Source organism: Echiichthys vipera (assembly GCF_963691815.1).
Source record: "Echiichthys vipera genome assembly, chromosome: 7".
NCBI classification, from domain to species: Eukaryota; Metazoa; Chordata; class Actinopteri; order Perciformes; family Trachinidae; genus Echiichthys; species Echiichthys vipera.
Genome location: NC_139832.1, coordinates 24,601,425 through 24,620,949, shown reverse-complemented (window position 1 = coordinate 24,620,949; position 19,525 = coordinate 24,601,425). Strand labels below are relative to the sequence as shown.

The following is a 19,525-nucleotide window of genomic DNA, read 5'->3' as shown; positions in this document are numbered from 1 at the left end:
TGGGGGGAAGTAGGTTACACAACAAAAGTTCAGGTTGGGTTTCAAAACTTGTTCTGTCTTTCAAAGGGCCCACAAAATGTTGCTCAGCAAGTTCACCAACTCACTTTAATGAGCAGAGCCCAGATGACCCTATTGTTGAACCATTAAGTGTTCATTAAACATACAAAAAACATAATAATTAACTATTGCGACAGCATACTGTAGCATACGTCAACTGCTGCATGCCTTCAGTCAGTCAGTCAGTCAGTCAGTCACTGGGCCTGTTAGTACAAAAGCATAGATATATATAGAACATGTTCTACATATGTACAAAAGGAGGTTAACATGCCTTATGTGTCCATTACTGATCTGTTTGGGCCTTGTGATGCGTGGAGATTCATGAGACTGATTCCCTGACTCATTTTGTGAGGTAAATTTGTTTCAAAAATACATACAAGCATGCGTTGGGTTTTATTGATTTAATACAGTAATCCAGGGTTAGAAACTGACCGTCTGAACTGGAACTTTTCAAACAAACATCCACAAAAACAACCAAAAAAGACAGAGTAGAAATGTAGACTTTAAAACTCCGGGTTAGTTTCTGTTTGTCCCGGTTTGTCTCTGAGCCGAATGCTCTGTCCTGATTGGCTGCAGCGCGGACCAATGGGAGAGAAGAGCGCGAGGGGAAACATGGAGGAGAAGGTGAACCAAAACAAGCGTATAGAAACAGTCGTGTAGCGCAATTAATGTTCAAAAACACCGTCAATATTACACACGGCTCACTGGCTTTTCCCTCGACAGTGTCCAGACACCTTCAGCCAAAGTAAAATGTCACTGAGTGCGTCGTGTGAGTCGGTTTCTCAGAAGAGGACTCTGTCCAGCCTCCTCGGTGAGTTGACAGCTCGTTATTCTTTATGGACTATAAATAAAAGGAAATAAAAATGCACACTCAAAATGTCAGACCAACGTATTTTGTGCCGTAACTTCAGAGTACAACAAAGTGACATAATTCTGCACTGTTTACCCAACTGTGTTATTCATTAATGAAGCTGTGTCCATATAAACTAATGTAAAATTCTAAGTATTATTATGTTTCCTGCTGTTGTACTCCCAGCTGGCCGTGTGGTGAAGAGGCCGAAGCAGGGAGATGGTCAGAGGCTGCAGGAGGCAACGATGCAGCTGTTGCAGCAGCAGCAGGACCCCTGCAGTCTGCTCAGGGAGGTGGGGGTGAGTTAGGGGACTGAACCTGCTGCTTTGCACAGCCAGTGAGCAGTGGCGTGCACAGACTCTTTGAAGGGCAGGGGCGAAGAGAAAAAAAAAAGCGCACATATAGCAAGTCCTTTCCACTGAAGAGAGCACTTTAACACTCATTTTGGCTTCCAACATGGCACTTTAACATGCGTTCTGGTTCCTAATGGGGCGCTTTAACACATGTTTTGGCTCCTAGAGGGCACTTTAGCACATGTTTTGGCTTCTAGAGGGCACTTTAGCACATGTTTTGGCTCCTAGAGGACACTTTAGCACATGTTTTGGCTCCTAGAGGGCACTTTAGCACGCAACAATTGGCCGACGATTATTACACTCGGTGCCATCTTGTTGTGGGATCACACAAGCTGCGAAGCCAAAGCGAGCCAGGGGTGTAAGGTCGTGTGGGGTCAACATCCCATCCCCTCACTTCAGGTGCCTTTGCTTGGACCACACCCTTCTTTTGAGCCTTCATTTTGAGCTCAACTACACACCTTTTGTGAGTGCATCTTGCTCTGCGTCACTGTCTTACTACTAATCTGTGGACTGATATAGAGAAGTGCAACAACTGACAATGTCATTACTGTCAGATGACATAATACCTTCACAAAAAATCCTTCTAAATGGATTAAAAAAGGAAATTGCAATGTTATATTTTCTGTATGGAAAGATTTGCAGCTTCTACTTGCCACTATACTGCATTTACCTTATGTGCCGCTTGATTTGCTTTGGTGGAAAATATTCTGCATTACATTGTGGCTTATGCTACTGAACAACCAAAGACACTTTATTGGATTAAGTGCTTCTGGGTGAATTATACATGTATGATACACTAGAGTGGCCTTTAAAGATTTAGGAAAGCTGCTTTGCCCTCAGATTTCCTCAGGAGTACCTGTGTAGGAGGACCTGTGCTACTTGTGCTAAAAACAAGTTAGAGGGAAGGCTGATGATGAAGTAATATGTTCCAATTTAATAGCTGCTAGCCTTTCACTTAAATGTTATGAATGTATCTTTACTGTACTTTCACCCTCTTTTGTAGAATCCAGACCTTTGCAACATTTTCCGCGCTCAGAATGGAGAGCAGAAACAGTCTGAAGGCTTCTCATCTGCTGTTGCAAGTTCAATGCTGGGTAAGTGTTTGGTACAAGGTCTCAGAAATAGCCTCTGTGCTGCACATTCATTAAGCCAAATGTCGCAAAGGTTGACACTCTCAAAGACCCAGAGACACCTGCTGCTATACACATCAATTACAAAACAAACAGCGGTAAATCTGTGAAGTAATAAAAGTGAGGTACGAGTACCCATGTCTGCAGTAGTTAGCCAGAACTCTTAAACATCTAATATTTGATCCAGATGCTGAACGGCAGACATGGCCATATTTACATAACCTTTTCTTGACGGCCATCTTTGTTCATTGTTATCTTCTGTATCGGTTTCGAGATGTCATTTGCTTGCTTTTGCATATGAACTCCAGGATGTGTTGTGTTGTTCGTGGACAGTGTGTGAGCTGAGACGTCAGGCCTCGCAGCTGGGTGTCCCGGTGGCAGTGCTGTCAGTGAAGATGATGCTGGAGAGACTGATGGAGATCACTGGAACTGAGGATGTGACGGAGGAAGAGGACCAGAGGAGAGGGCTTCTCACTTCCTCTCAGCGAGTGAGTATCTAACAGGACCACTGGATGTTTTTTTGTGGCATAATCCAAGGCGAACATTCAATCAGTACCCTCATGCAACAAAAAAATCACAAATTGTTAACTGTGGACCATCTAAACCTCAACCTCATCAACAGGTTGTTGGCTGAGTAAGTCAGTTCAAGTGTCACTGGAACTATGTAGAAGCTTGCTCGTATCACCTTAAGCTAAGTTCCCACTATAAGACTTTTAAATCTGGCTGTACTGTTCACACTACACAACTTGCTGTCTTGTTTTCACAATACGTGACTGACCTGCAACAGGGGGTCAGACACTACTAGCTGCACCCCATTCTCATCCCAACTCTTCATATAAGCTTACAGCCCTTTGGCGTTGCTAAGCTTGCATTATTGTTCACCTTATACATCACACAATCAAAGGTCCTCTAGCTACCAGCATCTTCAGTCTCAAATATCATGGCTTTCCAAATCTCATTTTAGTTTTTGTTTGAAGGGCCTCAAACAAAAGCTGGTTCTGTATCACAATCCCTCTCAAATTTAAGACTTTTCTTAAAAAACCATCCATGTGTGTCCCAAATTCTCAAATTAATGATGCAGGTTTTTTAGAAAAGTGACAAAATGGAGTATACTGGACCCAGACAGTATGCATACTAAATGTGGTCTATTTATGAGTGCACACTATTCTCACACAATGCAGTGCACAAAGGAAATGGAGGAAGTGCATTCAAATGATTTGTGGTTCGTGTAGAGACAGCCCAATATGATGAAACAGAAAAATGAAATACACATACAGTATATATATATATATATATATATATATATATATATATATATATACATATATTATTATTACATATATAGATAGACGTCTTGCACTTTTTTAATCAAAGAATATAGTATTTTTTTAAATAAAGGTCAGCTACACCTTTAGAGTAGTATCTATAGTGTGTGTTATGTGTGTGTCTGTTTTCTTTATATGCACAGTGACTTGGTGTTTTCTGGTGCCACAAGTCAACTGTCACAGTTACTGTTATGAGTTCTGCACATTGAAAATGGTTGTTGCATCACATCTATGCTGCAGACCTGTTGGCAGATTGTTACTTCTGTGGTTTAACATTTTCCAGCTGAGTTTGTCTTTCAGTACTGCAGGGTTGTTATTCACAGTACAGAAAGCACGTCGAATATGACATATAACTCCATTCCCTGTCTTCTCTAGGTTCAGCTGTGTGTCTTGCTGGAGTCCAGCAAAGAACTGCTGTCACAGGGAGCCCTCTGCCCTAAACTGCTCTGGCAGGAGTACAGAAGAGATCAGGTGGAATTCCTTTAAGTTACTTTAAAGTTGTACTCTGTAAGATTTCCATCTGTTTAATTGTGTGTTAAGTTACTATCTATCAAAGAGTGAGTTTTAAACAATAGTGATTGATCAGATGGCCCAAGAACGGAAGCATTTGTTGCCTTTTTGATGAGTTTTCCAATATCCGTGTCTGTTGCGACATTCCCTCCCTAGATGTAAACACGGTGCCATGTTAGTGACGCTACTGACAGCGGTTGGTCTGCCGGCCGAACTCGTCACTTATGGTTATGCTGCGTTCACTTGTAATTGGAAATCAGGAACTTCCAACTTCTGAGTCAGGCTTGTAGTAAGGGCAGAAGTGTAATAGGAATATGAGTGTGTGGATTTAAGAGGGTAACATATAGGGGACGAATTGGAAGTAAAGGGATGCATGTGTTTCAATAAAGTTTTCAAAAGAGCAAAACAAAATAGTCAACACGCACAGTGACCATGAATGTGACGTGACGTGAAATGGAGGGCTCTGAAAGAACAGGCTAGGGCTAGCCTGCAGTTACATCTTACCCCCAAAGAGGCCGCTAGAAACAACATATCTCAATTCTTAAGGAGTACAACTTTAAAATGCATTTGTTTAGGATTTTCAGTCTGTTCAGAGTTCTGTACAGCCAAGACAAAGTAAAAACACAACTTAAGATGGAAACATAAAAGAGAGAAAACCCGGTTTTCACTTGCTTTATTTATCCCTTTACAACTGGTCTAAGCTGCCACAATAGGAAAAACTCAGCTTGACTACATAATGGATGCAGTAAATGAAATATTTAACAAAGTATTTTTACAGAGGCTGCCAAAGCTGGAAGTGGTGTACCATCTTCATGTTCACCACATCGTCACTCTGAAGTACATCATGGAGAGGTAGGAATTATGTTTTTTTTATTAGTTTTGGGCAAATTTAGTTTGTGCCGTATTGTTAGTTATCAGGGACGTTCTGCTGTGGAGCCTTTCTGTAGCGTACATGGGTTAATATCATGCAGCTGCTGGCTGGTAACAAGGCAGAGAAGTATTATGTTAAGTATTTTTACTTCTACTGACTCTGCAGAAGCATCCTTAAGGATTTTAATGTTCTAATTAATTAAATACGTAATTGTGAAATGTAACACTATAGCATTGAAGCTTTTACTTTGAAAGTTATCTGAAATTATGTGGGTGGAATAAGAAGTTCTGCAGTTTCAAAACATGATTTTAGATTTCAGATTTGATCGAGACAACAGACTTTAAGGATCAAATAATGTATCAGAACATATTCTCAGTCACATGATAGATTTCTGTGTGAATGTGTGAATCTTCTGGTTGTTTCAGAGATGGGAAGTCTAACTCCATTTGTTCATACAGGTGGCTTTTTAAAGTAATAACATTCAATACTATACTGAAGTCACAAAACACAGACACAGACACTTGGCTGTCAGTTTTGTGGTCACAGTGCCCCTCTGTGGATGGAGTAGAGTCATCTTTAAATGACACTGAGTACAGTTCACAGTTAAGATCCACACGACAAAGAAGGATATCCAAATCACTCTGTGTTTGAGGATAGTGAATGTTTAAAGTGTGCCTGACACCTACACCTTCCTGCATGACATTAACTCTGACCTTTCACTCAGTTCGGCCCACTTTTTTCTCCATTCAGCGATGAAGGCGTGAGGTCGTGGTTGGTGTCTCAGTCCAAGGTTCTGTGTGGTTGGACGCCACCACAGGGAGAAGAGGAGACCAAACGAGTTCAACAAAAAGTGTTGTCAAGTAGGAACCTGATTTCTATTTTGGTCGTGCTTCAGGGAGAATGTGAAGCCATTAGCAAATGACCTGTTACAATACTGTTAATCACCTAGACCCCATATACAAAAGCTGCTTTAGTTTTTGGAGAGTTGATTAAACTAATTCGATATAACGTGTGAACTAGTGAGCTTGAGAGATGCTGGTTTTATGCCTAGCTAAGCTAACGGACTGCATCCCTATACACAGACACAATCAGCGCATTTCACAAGATTTTGTGACTGTACCATAAAAACCTCTGCAAAAAAAATATCTGTTGCCTTTCTTTTCAGAGATTTCTTCTTTTATTTCTGTTGTGACTGTAGTAGTTACTCCACCCCAGTGCCTGCACTGCCAGGGTTAGGAGTTTTAACTGCAACCACATAAGAAACTACAAAAACATTCACTCACGGTCTCAAGTACGCTTGTTAAATTGTTTACCGAATGACATATGCTGCTGCTGAGGATCATGCTAATAAATGATGTCCTGTGTTTAAGCTGTGGTTGGAGTCTTGGCGGGAAGTGGATTTGAGCTGAGCCAGGAGCCCGCAGCTGCAGACAGGAGGACGTCCATGCTCTGCTGCTCAGTGCTGGACGACATGCTCTTCTGTGAGTCCTCGTCCCACATGACCCATCCTGTGTTGATGAAATATTTAGTAAAGCACTTTGATTCACACCTATGGACACGTAGTATTATTTTAGTACTTTCCTATATTTTGTTTCGCTTTTTAACATTTGATCGTTTTTTTTGTTTGTTGCGTCTTTCTTCTTCAGGGCTTCTAGACACTGTGGAAAATAATGTGACGCCGCAGTCTTCTGGGGCAGGAGCTGAGCTATGGTGCTTTGTTTTCTGTTTCTTATTAAGCTTTATGAAATCAGACGTGTCTTGTCGACATTGAGGTCTCTGTCTACTGCAAGACATGACAGACGACATACACAGACATTTGGCAATATACAAGGAAGGACATCCTTTATTTGTCTGAAATAGCACTTATAAACATTCAGCAAAATGGGATATTCTGTGCAAATATTCAAATATTAAATACACTATTTATCAGAGCTATTTCTTTACCTTTTTTTCAATACCTGTAGCTTTTCAGTACAACACCATAACTAAACTTGTCACTACGTATTTTATGTAAATCTGGACAGATTGGAATAGAATCAGCAACATGACTGCTTGGTGGAGGCATACAACCCAAGGCGCTAACTCTATGAGTTATGATGATGTATTTTATCTGTAGTGATCATTGGGAAAATGTGACCATTGCCACAGCATTGAGGACATGTACGCTGTTAGATGTGTCTGTGTCTTACTCCTCTGCCCTGTGTTTTGTACAGGATTCAGATATTCGATGCTTCATTTTGTGGAGTTTCAGTGTCAGTGGAAAACCTTCAGCGTTTCTTCACACACTCTCTCACACAGACTCTCACTTACAAGCCTCGACTAACAGGTAAAAACAAGTTACAGACCATTTTAACAGCTTGATGCGGCTTTTGCATGATACCTAAGTCTAGCTGTAGACAAAAATCTGAAGTCTAACAACTAACTCTTATATCTGCAGTGTCAGATGCCATCACTCTGCAGAATGAATGGACCTTTGCAAAAGCCAGCCCGTTGGTGACCTCTCTTTTCAGAAAGGTAGATGTTTGATGTTATTTAGTTTACCCAGATTAAAAATACTTTTTTTTACATTAAGTGGGTGTATGAGCAATGAACAAATGATCAATAATACCACCTGTTCTCAGTCTGTGCCTCTTGCCTTTGTATTTCACAGCCATCTGTGGATTTACTTTTGGATAACATTGTAATTAAGTGAAAGTGCACATCATTTCAGCAGCAACAAGTCTCACTCCTCTGCTGCTTACACACTCATTCCTCATTCCTACACAACTGTAGACAACAGCAGTCAAATCACTTCAGGCTTCAGGCTCCTTCTGCACAGAGGAACACAACCTTGAGAGTATCGATTTATCTATTATGATGTTCTTAGCTGCAACAGCTTGTAAGTCAGTCTGTCAGTCACCTCCCTGTGTTCTGCTCCTAGTTTCTTTTGCTTACTACTTTTGTATTTACTTTCAAAGAGCAAAAAGTTTACTTTAAGTTCTTTGTGTTTACCCATCTGTGGTCGGTAGGGTCTGTTGTAACAGTTGGTCATCTGCATTGTTTCTGTGTTTCTGTAAAAGCTGGCTGTGGTCTTCAGTGTGGAGCAGCAGCTGCGTCACCTGCAGCAGGTTTTGGAAACCCACGAGGTCAACTGGAAACACGTCCTGTGCTTCCTCTCCACTCTGCTGGTTTACAACACCTGTGCCCAGTCCAGCCTAACAGGTAAACACGAGGGAGCAGCGTGGTTTTACTAGATTTAAACCGCTATGGGCCATTATTGCGAGCTGAGAATGTATTATAATGTAAAATCCGTCGTTCACCATTATAATATTTTTGACTATCATAAATCCTGTGATGCACCATTGATGAAAATGCTTTTTTTTAAAGAAATATTTTGCTGATTTAAATCCAGCTCTGTGTCATGGCCAGTGTGTGCACTGTGTACATGTGAGCAGTGTGTTGCACATAGTTTGGAGCATCGGAAACGCATCGTTCGGCGGCTCCGGCAGGCCTCCGCTGCTCTGCAGGGAATTCCACCGCGGAGGGAAGCCAAACACTGTTTATCTGACCCCACTGCAATGACATAGAACTCACTTAAAATTGGCAGATATCCCTCTACGTTTTCATTTTAAACTAGCACAAAAAAAGTTAGTATTAAAAAGCACAACCAATTTTTTAATAAAAGCTTCCTACACCAGTAAACTTATATATTAGATTAGCATATACACAACTATTGACTCCAGTGTTAAGGCTTGTCATATCTTTTCTGTTTCTCTTCCACCACAGAGCTTCTCTCCAGACTGCTGAGCTCTGCATTTGAAAGCTATGATCTAGAGAGCATGATAACTGCCTTCCTCTTGGCTCGCCAGGGCGCTCTGGAGGGACCCAGCATCTTCCCTTCCTACAGCACCTGGTTCAAGGTTTTTCATATTGGCTTTTCAACACCAGTTGTTTTGTTATTGATATGTTTGGATTAGTGCTGCTGATGACCAACAACAGCTATTTTGCCGTTCAGTCACCAGATGAAACTCAGGATAATAAAAGGTAAACAGTCAGTGTGATGTTGTGCATTTGAATGATTAACACTCTGCGTGTACATCTGAGCTGAGTGGAAATGACTGCCACCAGATGTGGCTAACTTTTAAAGACAACTTTGATAGATTTAATCAGTAGATTGATAGTCCTGCACTATTGTATTATCCGTTGTACAAGTTTAAAATGGTTTTCTACTTTTCCAGATTGTTTAATAAAGGTGGATTATATGTCTGTGTGGACTAATCCTTAAGATTACAAGGTCATGGGATTGTCTGTCGTTGCAGTATGTTAGAGGTCTGGACGGCTTAATATTTCTTAATGCACCTTGAATTTTTTATTTTTACTAGTTGTATTATTCTTTGCTACCTTTTCAGATGTCTTTCGGTGGAGGCAGTGGCTACCATGCGACCAGCAAGAAATCCCTGGTGTTTCTGCTGAAGTTCCTGTCTGACTTAGTGCCCTTTGAACCCCCTCAGTACCTCAAGGTGACACCCCGACTCAGATTCTGAAACATCATTGGTAACCTCATTTCACTAGACATAAGATAAATGGGGTCTTTTATGTTAGTTTAACCTTAATGATTCACGTATGCAAAACTGGTTACTCAAACAGCAAATAGTAACAATACTCAGAAGAAGACATTAAACTCCAGGTGAATGGAAACATGTTTTATACTGTATGGTGGGTATGATAAATGTATGCAGTAAAGTGCCGCAGGTCAGAGTCAAACCTGCGGATGCTGCCTCGAGGACCACTGTGCCATCGGCCGCTCCTAAGAATTTTGATAATTTAAATTAGATGTAGACAGTGTATTGACATGTAAAAAAAGTCTTACTTATTCTTATTCTGTCATGGTTTCCAAGAAGGTGACACTTTAACCTGTGTCTGCCCTTTCTTTAATAAACAGAGAGACATTACAGAGTTTGACATAGATGGTACAGACCCTCAGGCGAGCAACTTAAACACCACTTTCACAAAATGCCCCCCCCCCCATATATATTATGACTACTGTCTCGTCTCATGCTGACGCACACTGACTCAGAGCAGAGAGTCAACACACAACGATGTGCAGGAGGTGTGTGTGTGTTTCATTTGTGCTTTAGAAGGGTTACCTTGTGAAACAATCGGAAGATAATGTTAAAGTAAAAGATCAGAGTACACTTTCGAAAACTGGTCTGCAGTCTGTGCTAGACTAGAAAAAAACTGTCTGAAGGATCCAGTTATAGTGTATGCTTTAAGAAAACACTCGAAACAGAGAAATGACCCAGCTGTGATATTCAACACCTCACTGTCATTTTCACCGGGCAGGTTCACATCCTGCAGCCTCCATATGTGCCTGTGAAAAACCGCAGCCTACTGATGGAGTACGTCTCTCTGGCCAAGACCAGGCTGGCTGACCTCAAGGTAAGAGAGGGGATGAAAATGAAGCGTCCTACACGAAGGGACTTAACACCAGTACATGATTACTGCTTATTTAGAAATGTTTATGTTGAAATATCAATTGTGTGTGTGTGTGTGTGTGTGTGTGTGTGTGTGTGTGTGTGTGTGTGTGTGTGTGTGTGTGTGTGTGTGTGTGTGTGTGTGTGTGTGTGTGTGTGTGTGTGTGTGTGTGTGTGTGTGTGTGTGTGTGTGTGTGTGTGTGTGTGTGTGTGTGTGTGTGTGTGTGTGTGTGTGTGTGTGTGTGTGTGTGTGTGTGTGTGTGTGTGTGTGTGTGTGTGTGTGTGTGTGTGTGTGTGTGTGTGTGTGCGTGCGTGCGTGCGTGCGTGCGTGCGTGCGTGCGTGCGTGCGTGCGTGCGTGCGTGCGTGCGTGCGTGCGTGAGAACAGGAGTCAGTGGAGGACATGGGTTTATATGAGGCTGTTTCTGGTGCAGGTGGACCTTCATTGCAGGTAACAGTGACACCCAGTGGTTTGTTTGTGTAATAATGATGAGAGACATCAGTACAGTGTCCTTATTTTCATAGGACTCTTTAATTGAGTTTAGGAAAAGGGCAAAGAAAATTGAAGCAAACATTTAACGAGTCATGCCTGAAATAAGATAATTTATTCCAATTTTTACAATGTTTCAGTTCTGGTTTTGATATTATTCCTGGGTTATGGTTGCATCACCAAAACAATCAATACTTAAAGGAAGATAAAGATGTTTCATTACAAAATTTTATCTGAATTTCAGCACTTAACTGTTTTTTAGAATCTAGATGCTAGAAACACATTTCACTAGGTACCAAAAGGTGTTGCTGTTTCATACCTCACCTTAGTTACTGCATGTTGAGCAAAATGTGATGTGTATACATAGAGAGCAAAGTTTTTATTTGCTGGGTATCATTCAAAAAATGATGATACCAGTACCCTTAAAGATACCAATAGCATACTTAATTTGATAAAGTTTTTATGCCTCTGTGCCGGTGACATCTGTGGCCGGAGTCATTGGCCCTCATTTATCAAACAAACGTACTGCAGAAAAGCGCACGTACGACCATTTCCACGCAAACTTCGGCATTTATCGATTTGGATGTGAGCGGGAGCCACGATCAGATCTCACGTCAGGTCTTAGATTGTGTACGCACATTTGAGCCTGTGTATTTGCAGTGCAGCACAGCAAAATCTGGCTGAAAATAATGAACAAACCTCAGCTGTCATTAAGCATAAGCAGTCACATATTAAATACAGATCAAAACGGATTCTTAAAATGAATAAAAAAAATAAAAATTGTGGTTGTAGCAATTGATTGTACTCATGTGCGTCTGAAGGCACCATCCATGGATGATTACGCATTCATCAATCGCAAAAACTACCACTCGATAAATGTACAGGTGATTTGTGATGCCAAGCTATCGCTTTTAAACGTGGTGACCAGGTGGCCAGGGGGAACACACGATTCTTTTATATTTTAAAACAGCTCGGCTTCAACCCCCCGCGGCCCCGACAGGGACAAGCGGTTGAAGATGAATGAATGAATGAATGTGTTGCCGCACGGCTGCAGCAAGGCGCACTGCAGAGCCAAAGTCATCTCCTCGGTTAGTGGCTACCCTCGATAAATTGCATTAAATCATACAAGGTATCAGATGATTAACATCTTGGTATGGTTCTTCTAGATGACAAAGGTATCTTTGACACCTAGAAGGTTACCTTTTATTCCACTCTTAACACCGCCAAAAAGCACATCTTTATTTTGCTCAATCTCGGATGTCAGGATGCCGATCTGTGTGTCGGAAAAGTTTCTTTTCTAACCAGTGTTTCTTCTCTCCATGTTTGACCTCAGTGGGTGAGGCCTCCGAACCAGGAATATTCAAATGCGTAACATGTTAATGACGATCGAATTCAGCCGCAGCATTTATCAAGGCCCGCTCATTTGTACGCTGAGATTGGTCAGATACGAATGTTTCATAAATCACGTGTGTCCTGTCGTACAACCAATTATGCGCTCAGATCTGCGCCCGTTTTCACGCAAGATTGATAAATGAGGGCCATTGTGTTTTCTGGGTTGTCTGTTCGTTCGTCAGTTTGTCTGTCCATCTGTCCCATTCTTGTGAACACAACATCTCAGGTACTCCTGGAGAAAATGTCTTCAAATGTGGCACAAATGTCCACTTGGAGTCAAGGGTGAACTGATTCGACTATGGAGAGCACGGTTTTTGTCCATCACTCAAGAATTCCTGCGTTAATTCTGAAAACATATCACACAAAAGTCTAATAAGATAAAATGAAACAGAGTGATGACATTTTATATCCCCATGGTCAAATTCACTGTGACATCGTAATGTTTCATATCTCAGGAACAGAAGGGGAAACATCTGGTCAAATACTAAATTGGTGACACGAATCTTGAAACTGTGATGATTGTATAGATCTTAAAGGTGTGTGTGAATCATCCACATGACAAAAATATGCTAAATACCTTTTATGAAGTTTTACATATATTATGTAAATCTGTAAAGACATGTATGTAAACTGCAACTTGACTGTGGCAAGGCGGTAATTCTAGTCTTTACTTCATTTATTACCCATCATATGAATGGGAAAACGCCTCCTCCACTCCTCCCCAGCCAAATGATTTTAACACAAATAGATTTTGAAAGTGTTCAAATGTGCTCAGATCTGGGTACGAAAGAGATCAAATGCATTTATCGCTTGGAGAAGTTTCTATAGTACATATATAGCAGTCATGTTTGTGTGTCTGCAGCCCCAGTGTCAGGCTGTCCAGGACGTGGAGAAGGCATTGTCTCTGTTTGAGAGCACAGGAAGAATCTCTGCCACAGTCATGGAGGCCAGGTATTCAGTCACATCAACACCTCACCTGCAGCACATTCATAAAGTTCATCAGTGTATGATGGTTTCATGTAGATGTAAAAACTGAATTTAGAAAGAGACACAGGCCTTTTATCAACGCTTCCGTCCTCTCACAGTATTTTCCGGAGGCCGTATTTCCTCACCCGGTTCCTCCCTGCTCTGCTGACACCGAGGATGGTGAGCACCTACAACTTTCTATTATTCTCTGTTTGATCTACGCATTCTCAGATGTGAAGTGCTTTTTGTTGTTCTGTCGCAAATGTTCACATCTGTTACATGAATTCAAGTTTTCCTGTCTTTCAATTCCAGCTTCCTGTCAAAGCTGATGCCCGGATGAGTTTCATAGAAGCTCTAAAAAAGTGAGTTTTTTTATCCGAAGTTTGTAAAATGTGCATTAAAGCTCGTTTTGTTTCTCTACACCAACCTTTTAGACTTTATATCAGTTCTTCCTGTCATGTATTTATTGTCTTCCAAAATATATTCTTTTAACTGTTAATTGAATTGGGGGATTTATCATCATTACTTATATTTTTTGTTTGTGTTTTTGGGCTTGATAACTATGCTTGATAAGAATAACCATTAGTTTGTTAATGTTATACTTTTGCAATAGTGGTTATCTGTAATTCCTGAGTGTATTTTCACTTGTTGTGCCACTTGTTTGGCTGTATTCAGGGCCGATAAGATCCCTGCTGCACAGTACTCATCTTATGTGGAGTCCTGCCAGAAACAGAGGCAGCAAGATGGTGGGTTGTTCGCTCATTTATTGAATAATCACAGAGATAACCATCACTTGTTTATTTGTAAGTGCTTTCTTTTTTCACATACATGTAAATATTTGAAAGTAAGTGACCGTTTCATCCGAAATACCCTGCAATGTATGTGTAATGTACGACAGTCGCATCACAGAACTGAGGAACACACGAGGGTATTCACACTGTGATGTGTTTTCAGGGATTGCAGTGTGTTTGGACACTAATGATGATCCTCTGGAGGTCCTGAAGATTCAGCTGCATGACTTCACAGCGCTGGTTGTTGAGGGAAATGACGGAGGTAGGCAGCTATAGAGAAAGGACACGTGAATGTGTTGGACATTTAGTTTCCTCTGGTCGGTTCAGTCCAGTCTCATTTCCAAACCTGTCACGCTGGTCATGTGTCCTCAGAGATGTCGGCCCAGCTCTCCAGGGTCTCCCACACTCTCAGTGTTATCTTTCCTGGCCGTCCTGATGATCCGATTGGACGGACAGTCATCAGACTTCACATAAACACACCTCTGTCTCCTGGGCTCCACGTCAAAGTATGCACTGATGAAATCCATTGTTTCCAGTGTTTTGTGTTTCTTTATTGACAGATTCTGCCGTATCAGTGTGCTGCATGTATGTTAGTAATTACACATATTCTGCAATTCCCTCACTCATATTCTCAGGTCGTCAACATGATCCTGAGAAGCTTCTGCCAGTGCATGTTAAATGCTTCCAGAGCAAACCCTCCTAATAAGTGAGTACTATAAGTTTTTTGAAAGTCTGATGAATAATCAAAAAGGATTTAGATTAATGCCAGGGCTTGAGAATGAATGTTATGAGATGTTTCTTTGTGGTGTGTGTGTGTGTGTGTGTGTGTGAGACTCACCAGATTCTCCTTGTTTTCCCTCCAGACAAAGCCCGTGGGCCTCCAGGTTTGTCAGCACGCTGCTTGGTAACACACAGTTCCTCTCCAGCCTCATACACAGACTCTGGGACCTCTTTCATAACCAGGTACATAACCCCAGTCTCTGATGCGCTTCTATCTATATCTGTACTTCACTTTGTTTCTATGTTTCCAATCGTGCCTGGATTGTTTTGCTTTAAATTTTTAGACTGCATTAAAGTGTAATTCCGGCACAAAATCATCCCATGGTCTTTTGCGACACTTATGGTGCGTTCCATTCACCTCGGATGTTGGAAGTCGGAGCTGAAAAGTGCAGAAAAATTCCATGGGATGACTTTGCGACGGAATTACACTTTAAAGTCACTTCTTTATTCCTCTGCACCATCACAGCAGTGCATTCACTTTCTTGTGAAACCTCTTTTGTCTAAAAGGGGTCGTCGCTGATTGCTGCCCACTTACTCGGTCTGGCAGCATTTGTGGTCCATCTCAACACCTCCATATCCCACAGTCCTCTTGTTCAGCTGGTCCCGCCCATTCTGCCAAAGCCAGTAGCTGTTGGAGAGGCTCTCAGCTCGGCGCTGGTCTGCAGCACACACACAAGCATGCTCTTCTGTGTCAGGTGAGGTGACTTGTGCAGCTGGATGGTGACAAACTTTACCTGACTCATTCATTAATTGCGCATTCTTGTTGTCAGTATGTGATACTGTTTCTGGCCCGGCTGCCCCCTTGACTTATAGTCTTCTTGTTGCTGTCCAGGTTGTGTGTGGCAGCTGTGTGTTATGGGATCTGCAGAGGGGACACACTGCCTCAGGAGCAACAGCAGGACCTAATCCTTAACAGCTTCTATAAAAAGGTTTCTTTTAATCTTATTTTCCATATTATCATTAGGTTTGCATGTGTTACATAGAAAACTCATTTCATGAAAAGGCTTTGGGGGAAATACTCACATTTACTGGTAAAACATTAAAGCCAGTCTTTATTGGATGACAACAGCTCTGGATCATATCTGTCAATTCCACCCTCTTCAAATGTTTCTGTCTATCAATACAGATGATGTGAAAGAATGGTACTGCATCCTTGCACAGTTTTCATATGATGTAAAGATTCATGTATTCATATATAAATTACTTTACTGTATTGGTTTGTTATTAACTGTATACTGATTTTTCTATAAATATTGCATACATATTTATCACAATTTCACAAAGTGAGAGGTGATGTCTTCAGAACTTATGTTTTGTCCAAGTAACAGTCTAAAACCCCACAAATATTGAACTGATGATGATGATGATATAAAACAGAATAAAGCAGCAGATTTGAGAAGCTGGAGCCTTTTACCTTGATTAAATACTTTGTCAATTAAAAAAATGTTTTCTTTGTTTTAATAATTTTCTGTCGATCTGCAAATCAATCGGCCTGGGTACTGAACGTCAATACTTTTAGGCAGCAACCGAATCACCTTCATAGTATCAAAAATGTCCCTATACCACAATACCAAATTTCAATACTTAAGAGTAACTCTCATCAGTGTCAGTGAGCCTATAAGCATGCAGCATGCTCATACCAAGCTCTAATAATGCTTGTGATTGGCTGACTAACGTTACACGTGGCATGCAGGAAAAACACAACAGAATTTATTGTGTGTGTGTTTGTGTGTGTGTGTGTTGCAGCAGGCCAGGTACATTCCACCATACAGCTCTTTACAGTTACTTTCCAGTATTTAGTCTTTGGCAAGATCGAACAGACAAACAGAAATGTTAATGGATGAACTCAGATTCACAAATGACTGAATCCAAAATGATGCGCTGACAGGGAGGAGGGTGACAAGGAGTCCATTCATTATATTCTCAGCGTAGTTGGAGACATGCTGATGTTATTGTAGGCAGGAGGGGCTTTTATTATTGCCACACTTACGTTCTAGACTCTATTTTATTATAATGTTATAACTGTGTGTTTGTTTAGCTTCTGTACCTCATCCCAAGACTGTTACCTGACGCCAGAAGAGCTCCCATCACTGCCGGTGGTCCGATCAGTGAATACCAGGATGAGAACCAGCCCGGCTTGTGGAGCAGTGCCACAGACGCCGACAGCACCTGGAGGAAGACTGCTTGGCATCTGTGGAGGCACCCAGCGTTCTGTCAGCTACAACACACACCACCATACCAGGTAAAGTGGGTCCACTGGCTCGTTTGTTACCTGTCGTGAATGAAGCCTTGGTTTATTAAGTGAAGTGAGCATCAGCAGCTTTGTTATTCTCATTTCTGATTGATCTTAATGACAACAACACAAATCTTCCGCGTTTGTCAAGTTATTGTTCTCAGAGTGGCTGGCTAATGAGCTCAGAGTACAGAGAAGTGAAGACGTCCTGTCAGACCCAGAACGGTAAGGCAGAAAACACGTATGCACACACGCTCACAGGTGCCATATACTGCAGAAATAAATTCAATACATGGGACTGTGTGTGTGTGTGTAGTCAGGAGTACCAGCAGTGGGCCTGCTCGGAGCTCTACCTGCCTCGTCCAGAGGAGCAGGGAGGCTGCGGAGGAGACATGAAGAAGCTCCTCTCTCACCTGCTCAATGCCGTCATGGACCAACAGCTAAGGTGGGTGTGCATGTTCACACAAAATGTCTTGTGTGTTAGATGTATGTAGTGTTGTTAAAGCACTTAAACATTCTCACAGAAGACATTCAATTGTAATAGATCTCTTTCTGTTGTGTTGCTGTGTTATGTTACTGGCTGGTTTAATTTTTGACAAGTTTGTGTTTCAGATATTTTTTTGAACTCACCAATAAAGGATATTATAGAGGAATTTTACAGAGGTTTTGAGAACTCTTTACCTTTATCAGGTATTTAAAAGTTCTAGCGCTGTCCCATTGACAAGCGTGGTTATATGAGGTACTTATCCATAGTCTGTGTTTTAACTACAGTAGTGAAGGAGACAGTAGTACTGACAGGGATAAGGGCAGCAGCAACACATTTTTGTCATCTAAAAACATTAATTTCATTTTAAATGTGCACTATATTTTGAATATTTTCACAGCTTTACCTTGCTGTCAGACAGCTCTTTCTCTTTCAGACTTTTAGTCTCCCTCTGCAAGAGTTCTTCTTCTGTAAACTCCTGTGAGCTGCATTTTGCTGTTGCTGTTGTAATCACTCATTTTAATTTTGTTGAATTTTTTTATTCCATTAACTGAGGAAAGTGTACAGATACAGATACACTTTTGAGAAAATGTCGTGCCAAGGCAAAAGACAGCTGTCTGACAGCAAGGTAAAGTGGTGAAAATATTCTAAATATAGTCCACTTAAATTAATACTGATTTATTAAGGTTAGCCTTTGTTTTAGGTCTCTAGACTGGTGGTGCACTAACCGTCATCTATGGAAGAACCTCATACAACCATACTTCAAAAAATCTGAACTTTTGCTTTAAACATATTTGCACAGCCTCAAGTGTGAAGACAGGCAGGTTGAGCGGATTGTCTGTCAATCAGAGGTTAATCACAGGGTTGGTGGTTCGATCCCCGGCTGCAGTAGTAAATTACAACACATAAGTGTCTGTGTATTTAATATAAAAATAAGATGCAAGAACACAATTTGTGAGTTCTTTTCCACAATAGTCTCTCTGGCGTGCTGTAGGGCCCTAAAGGACTCAAGTAGATTCTGCTCCTTCCTTCTTCATCATAAAATAAAACAGTACGGTGAATGTGACTTTTTTATGTCCACCTTTATTAAAAATCAAACTCTTCTATGTATTTTATGTCAACAGCAGCCGGAGCCTGGAAAAGCTGGATCACAGAGTGTCAAAAACAGGAACCTGTCTGCCAGACATCCTGTCCAGGTTACAGGTGTGTGCGTACGTGCTGGTCAGCTGACACAAGTGAAAACGGTTTATAAGCGTGATGTTTTAGTCTGCATACATTCGAGTGAAAAAGCAAAAAAACTATAATTATGAGGGTTGTTTTTACTGTGTGTGTGTGTGTGTGTAGGAGCTTGTCTATGAGATGGAAGTGACCGACCTCTCAGAAGGCCGTGTGAGCAGAGCCGATGTGTGTGACTTCCTGTTTGAATTAGTGTCTCAGAGATGCTCCTCCACAGGGACCTCAGCGTCACCGAGCATCAGCTCTGAGCTCAGCCTGCAACACATACTGAACACATGGAACAGGTACACACTCACAAATACATATCACGCAGTTCATCTGTTGTAGAGCTAAAATGTAGAGCCACTGAAAACAGTGTGTGTGTGTGTGTGTGTGTGTGTGTGTGTGTGTGTGTGTGTGTGTGTGTGTGTGTGTGTGTGTGTGTGTGTGTGTGTGTGTGTGTGTGTGTGTGTGTGTGTGTGTGTGTGTGTGTTTCACAGAGTGCTGCTGGCTCTCCCTGCGGTGTTACTCATTAAAGTAAAGTCTGATGGAGTGAGGGCGACTCTGGACTGCAACACTCTGATAGAACATGTCAACCAGCATCAGGTGAGCTGCCGAATTCTTTAA

At 41.5% G+C, this 19,525-nt stretch overlaps 1 protein-coding gene across 1 annotated transcript in view; it reads left to right on the top strand.

The window, feature by feature from the left end:
- Positions 1-807: 807 nt before the first annotated feature.
- Positions 808-19,525, top strand: part of fanca (FA complementation group A) — a gene marked incomplete at its 5' end in the record, with an annotated part of 25,081 nt that continues 6,363 nt past the window's right edge. The window contains 32 exons of the mRNA XM_083916121.1: positions 808-868; positions 1,094-1,206; positions 2,264-2,354; positions 2,724-2,878; positions 4,091-4,186; positions 5,010-5,077; positions 5,847-5,956; positions 6,467-6,577; positions 6,743-6,806; positions 7,310-7,422; positions 7,534-7,610; positions 8,156-8,297; positions 8,862-8,995; positions 9,485-9,595; positions 10,419-10,514; positions 10,936-10,998; positions 13,292-13,380; positions 13,515-13,575; positions 13,708-13,757; positions 14,071-14,141; positions 14,350-14,448; positions 14,559-14,692; positions 14,822-14,892; positions 15,050-15,149; positions 15,474-15,661; positions 15,799-15,895; positions 17,005-17,208; positions 17,351-17,424; positions 17,516-17,644; positions 18,808-18,886; positions 19,028-19,203; positions 19,399-19,504. Coding sequence (XP_083772247.1) covers positions 808-868; positions 1,094-1,206; positions 2,264-2,354; positions 2,724-2,878; positions 4,091-4,186; positions 5,010-5,077; positions 5,847-5,956; positions 6,467-6,577; positions 6,743-6,806; positions 7,310-7,422; positions 7,534-7,610; positions 8,156-8,297; positions 8,862-8,995; positions 9,485-9,595; positions 10,419-10,514; positions 10,936-10,998; positions 13,292-13,380; positions 13,515-13,575; positions 13,708-13,757; positions 14,071-14,141; positions 14,350-14,448; positions 14,559-14,692; positions 14,822-14,892; positions 15,050-15,149; positions 15,474-15,661; positions 15,799-15,895; positions 17,005-17,208; positions 17,351-17,424; positions 17,516-17,644; positions 18,808-18,886; positions 19,028-19,203; positions 19,399-19,504 — 3,333 coding nt within the window. The remainder of the gene's footprint in view (positions 869-1,093; positions 1,207-2,263; positions 2,355-2,723; positions 2,879-4,090; positions 4,187-5,009; positions 5,078-5,846; positions 5,957-6,466; positions 6,578-6,742; positions 6,807-7,309; positions 7,423-7,533; positions 7,611-8,155; positions 8,298-8,861; positions 8,996-9,484; positions 9,596-10,418; positions 10,515-10,935; positions 10,999-13,291; positions 13,381-13,514; positions 13,576-13,707; positions 13,758-14,070; positions 14,142-14,349; positions 14,449-14,558; positions 14,693-14,821; positions 14,893-15,049; positions 15,150-15,473; positions 15,662-15,798; positions 15,896-17,004; positions 17,209-17,350; positions 17,425-17,515; positions 17,645-18,807; positions 18,887-19,027; positions 19,204-19,398; positions 19,505-19,525) is intronic.